At 39.3% G+C, this 4,434-nt stretch overlaps 1 protein-coding gene across 1 annotated transcript; it reads left to right on the top strand.

Annotated features, from left to right (window-relative positions):
- The first annotated feature begins 1,574 nt into the window (after positions 1-1,574).
- Positions 1,575-3,215, top strand: LOC120273889 (probable LRR receptor-like serine/threonine-protein kinase At1g34110). Its single transcript, XM_039280633.1, has 6 exons — positions 1,575-1,857; positions 1,944-2,040; positions 2,420-2,569; positions 2,673-2,749; positions 2,850-2,974; positions 3,072-3,215. Exons 1-6 carry the CDS (start codon positions 1,575-1,577, stop codon positions 3,213-3,215), a joined length of 876 nt encoding a protein of 291 aa, XP_039136567.1.
- Positions 3,216-4,434: the final 1,219 nt, after the last annotated feature.

Genomic DNA, 4,434 nt, shown 5'->3' with positions numbered 1-4,434 from the left:
TGCGGCATCCTCCGAGGATGAAGATGATGTGGAGTCCGACGGCCCACGCCATCGAATTCTCACCGAAAACCCCAATAATCTCACTAATGTGAAACTAAATTAAATGTTAATGCTCACTTTGACACGCTTTTGAATGTTGGTGCTCAAATTAAAATATGACCGAAAAGCTAGCGCTCAACCAAGAAAAATTACCCAACTTCTACCATACAAAACGCCATGTACACATGTGTACTCCCCACCACAAAGCCTCAAACGAAAGGAACACATCTTATCAAATGTGAATACCGTAACGAATTTTGGTCATTCTTAATCAAAGATTTGATTTACACTTGTATCCACCATCCTGCTCTATAATTTGGATCTCTTGGCTATATGTGTTAAATTCTAGTCAATGTACATTAGTGAGATCTCAGCTCCAGCCATTATTTGGAATATATGGCTAGTAACAAAAATTATCGCATCTTTCAATTACTTGCTATGCCTTTTTCATACCTGCTATCTTTAAAATTGCTAATATATTTCTCTTAGTTTCCCACAGCTTCAAACCCTCAACAACAAACTCTCAACGAAGCATCTCAAAGGATCAAGCGCTCCCACAACTTCATGAGCGCAAGAGTCGCGAATAATACCGGCGATACATATTCTAATATAGCCTTGGAGTAGTCTATTTTCCCTGCGCAACTCAGGGCGGGCTCGTGATTCCGCATCTGTAGCCTTCACGTCTATCGCTTCTCTTTTTAGTTTCCTCCGCCTTTTTCCTTCTTCTTGTTTTGAATGCCTCATTGCTAGTAAGAGACCCTCAGACCATACTTTCATTTTTGTATTTGTTTTTACTTTTGTGCATTTGTCTTGTCTTCTTTCCTGCTTTCATAGTAAAATTGTGATTTATCCACTTTTAATAAAAAATTGAACCTTAACCCAATCTGGGATTAAAGGACAATTAGAAGTGGATGACCAAAGTAACATTTAAAAATATTATTTAACCATGCAATGTCACACTATTACAAAAAAAAAACTATTTTGAATTACATATATGATTTAATTAGTTAAGCGCTTAGGACTTTTATTCAAAGATCATGGACTTGGCCATGCTAAGATAACTTTGATGGGTATTTAGAAAAATTATTTTTCATTGGCTAACTTTATTAAATTTTTATTATAGATTTGTTTAAGTTGAAATTCAACTCAAATATCTTGTCACTGTCTGAATCTTCAATAACGAGCGAAAATTATTATTATTATTTTTAAATAGTATTCAACAAATGTGGACGTATATGTGATTAGTTGAAGTCTCTGTGTTATATATTTTTATATTTCTATGAAATTACACTGATCAAACCTCGCTTGAGCCAACTTTTTACAAAAATATATTGCTAATTTTATGAACAAAACGCGATCAAAGCCTAAAAAAACGTTTACTTTGACGGAACTTAAATTTCAAAAAGACCTGAGCACCAAATGAAAATTTCATACCTGTTTCATCATCTCCAGAATCATTGTTTATATATAATGAAAGCATTGTGAAGACATGCATTAAGTCAAGTGACAGTAGTCTCAGTAGTCTCATCTCTCTCATGGCTCCTATCAACTTCTTCCTTTCTCTACTTTTGCCTTGTGGCATCACAGCTGCCTCACCTCACTCTCAAGTTCATGGTAACTGCATTAAGACTGGAAAGGGACAGCCCTTCTCAGCATCAAAGCAGGCATGTGGAGTAACAACAAAAGCTTTCTCATCTTGGACTGGTCATGACTGCTGCAACTGGAGGGGAGTGTCCTGCAACAATGAAACCGGCCATGTCACCAAGCTTGATCTGCAATACCCTTATTATGATCCCATTCATCCCATACCACCACCAAGTAAGTTGAACTCTTCTCATTCAGCTTCACCATTTAAACTACTTAGATTTGAGCAATAACGACTTCCAAGGTTTCTCCCATCCCAGACTTCATTGGCTCTCTTGCCAACCTTGACTACCTTAACCTCTCTAATGCTGAATTCAGTGGAATCCTTCCCCATACCTTTGGAAACTTATCATGCTTGTGCTATTTTGATCTTAGCTCAAATTTATATCTACAAGCTAATGACCTCCACTGGCTCTCTTGAAATGACTTTTATGCTACCTTGACTTGAGTGGAGTGGACCTCTAACGTGCATGGTTGGCTTTCATGACATTATATGCTCTCTCTTCTTGTCTTGAAACTCTCTAATGCTGGCCTCCGAGTTGGTGGTATTCATGGTACTACTCTGCTTCATCATCTCAACTTCACATCTCTTCGTGTGCTTGATCTTTCTATGAATTATGACCTGAACATCACTTTGCCCTCAATGGTTGTTCCATCTCACAAGCCTTGTTCATCTTGATCTTTCTATCTGTAAGCTCTATGGCAAGTTACCGTCACCATTGGTAACTTCATGTAGCTTGAGATTCTTGAGCTTGACTCCAAAACTCTTTGATGGAGTGATTCCAGAGTCCATGGGAAATCTTGGTAGCTTGGAGAAACTTGATTTGTCAGTAAATAAATTCAATGGAAGCATTCCTGAATCTCTGAGCAATCTTACAAATTTAGAGTACTTTTGATTTGTCCAGTAACCAAGTTCAGGGATTGATGCCCGCAAGCATTGGGGATCTAAGAAACCTGCAATACTTCGATTTGTCAAGGAATATGATCAGTGGAGGCTTCCCGGATTCCTTCGGCAATCTCACACTTTTGCAGCTACTCAGTGCATCTGGAGGCAACAATCTCAGTGGTAATTTACTAGAAAACTATAGGAAATCTTGTTCACCTTCAGCTCCTAGATTTGTCCATATGATGCATGGAAAGTTGCCAGAGAGTTTTTGCAATCTCAGGCAATTGCAGCAGTGGAGAATGCCGCAATGGCATCACAGGGAAATTACCAGAATCTATGGGAAAGCTCTCTAGCTTGTGGAGCTTGATTTATCCAAGAACAACATCACTGGAACATTGCCAAAAGGCATGGGGAACTTATGCGAGTTACAGACCTAGATTTTTACAAGCAATTCTATCAGTGGAGGTATTGATGATCTTATTGATGGATTGTCTAAATGCAGGAGAATAAGGATTTTTCTGCTTTCGGAAAGAAGTATGGGTCTAAAAACATTGCGTATGGGAAAAACAAGCTAAATGGAACAGTCCCAGAAAACATCGGCCAATTATCTAAACTGGAGCCTACTGCATCTCTCTTCACTCTTTGATGGGTGTCTTAACGAACTCTGGCCTTTGCCTAATCTGCAGTAAGCTTTGTCATATGGACTTGTCCCACAACTCATTGCAATTGAATGTAGTGAGGACTGGAAGCCTGCTTTTGCCTGTTATATCATCAGAATGTGTGTTCTAACGCAAAAGTGAGGCATGCTGCTCCCCAGGTGCTGCAAAACTCAAACGCATTTGACGGTGACACTTGCTTTATCAGATGCTGATGTGAGGACAGGACATCCCCTCGTCGGTTTTAGGATCTAAATTGCCATTAATCCCATTTACTCAATCTATCGACTAACAATTTGGAGGGGCGTGCTACCAACTTCTGAAAATTGGTTCATTCTCTTTGATTTGAGGTTCAAACATGAAGGCCCAATACGAGCACGACCCACTGCATTGTCTGACGGCCAGTCTCACCAACAACTCATTCTCTGGGTTTATTCGCTTCCTTTTCGCAGCTGCTGTAACATTAAAGTTTTCTCTTTAGCTCATAATCATATCAATGGAAGCATTCCGTCTTTCTTTTGTAACTCCATCTCCTTGGCATTGCTTGATCTATCTAACAATGATATGTCTGGAGAACTTCCCCATTGTTGGAATTCAACATCAGCTTTGGAAATTGTTGATTTATCTGACAACAATTTCACAGGTAAAATTCCTGATGGCCTTGTGTCACTCCCAATCTCCGGTCCTTACATTTGAGAAACAATGGCTTCTTTGGGTCTCCCTTTCTCCTTGAAAATGGCCAACAAGTTGGTCACTCTCGACCTTGGTGAAAACAAACTCTCTGGTGCATACCAATATGGTTCGGAGAAAGCCTTTCATCTTTAATAGTGCTTCGCATGAGATCAATTTATTTGAAGGTGTCATCCAGAGCAATTATCAAAACTCCTCTCTTCAGATCCTGGACCTACACAACAACCTAACGATTTGCATTCCTCATTCTTTTAGTGATTTCAATGCCATGGCAGTCACCAATCACACGATAGTGGTCTTTGCTCTCCATTTTCAGTGAGGGTCTTCATATTCTATATGGGGCGGTCTTCAGATAACTTTTGCATACTCAGAATCTCTCTTGATAAACGCAAAGGACTCCAAGTGGAATACTCCAAGATTCTATCATTAGTCACAAGCATGGATTTATCAAACAATAAGCTTTCCTGTGAGTTGCCTGACCGAACTCACTAAAATTACATAGGCTGCATTTCTTGAGAT

Source organism: Dioscorea cayenensis, chromosome 2, assembly GCF_009730915.1.
Source record: "Dioscorea cayenensis subsp. rotundata cultivar TDr96_F1 chromosome 2, TDr96_F1_v2_PseudoChromosome.rev07_lg8_w22 25.fasta, whole genome shotgun sequence".
NCBI classification, from domain to species: domain Eukaryota; kingdom Viridiplantae; phylum Streptophyta; class Magnoliopsida; order Dioscoreales; family Dioscoreaceae; genus Dioscorea; species Dioscorea cayenensis.
This window is presented reverse-complemented; position numbering and strand designations above follow the sequence as displayed.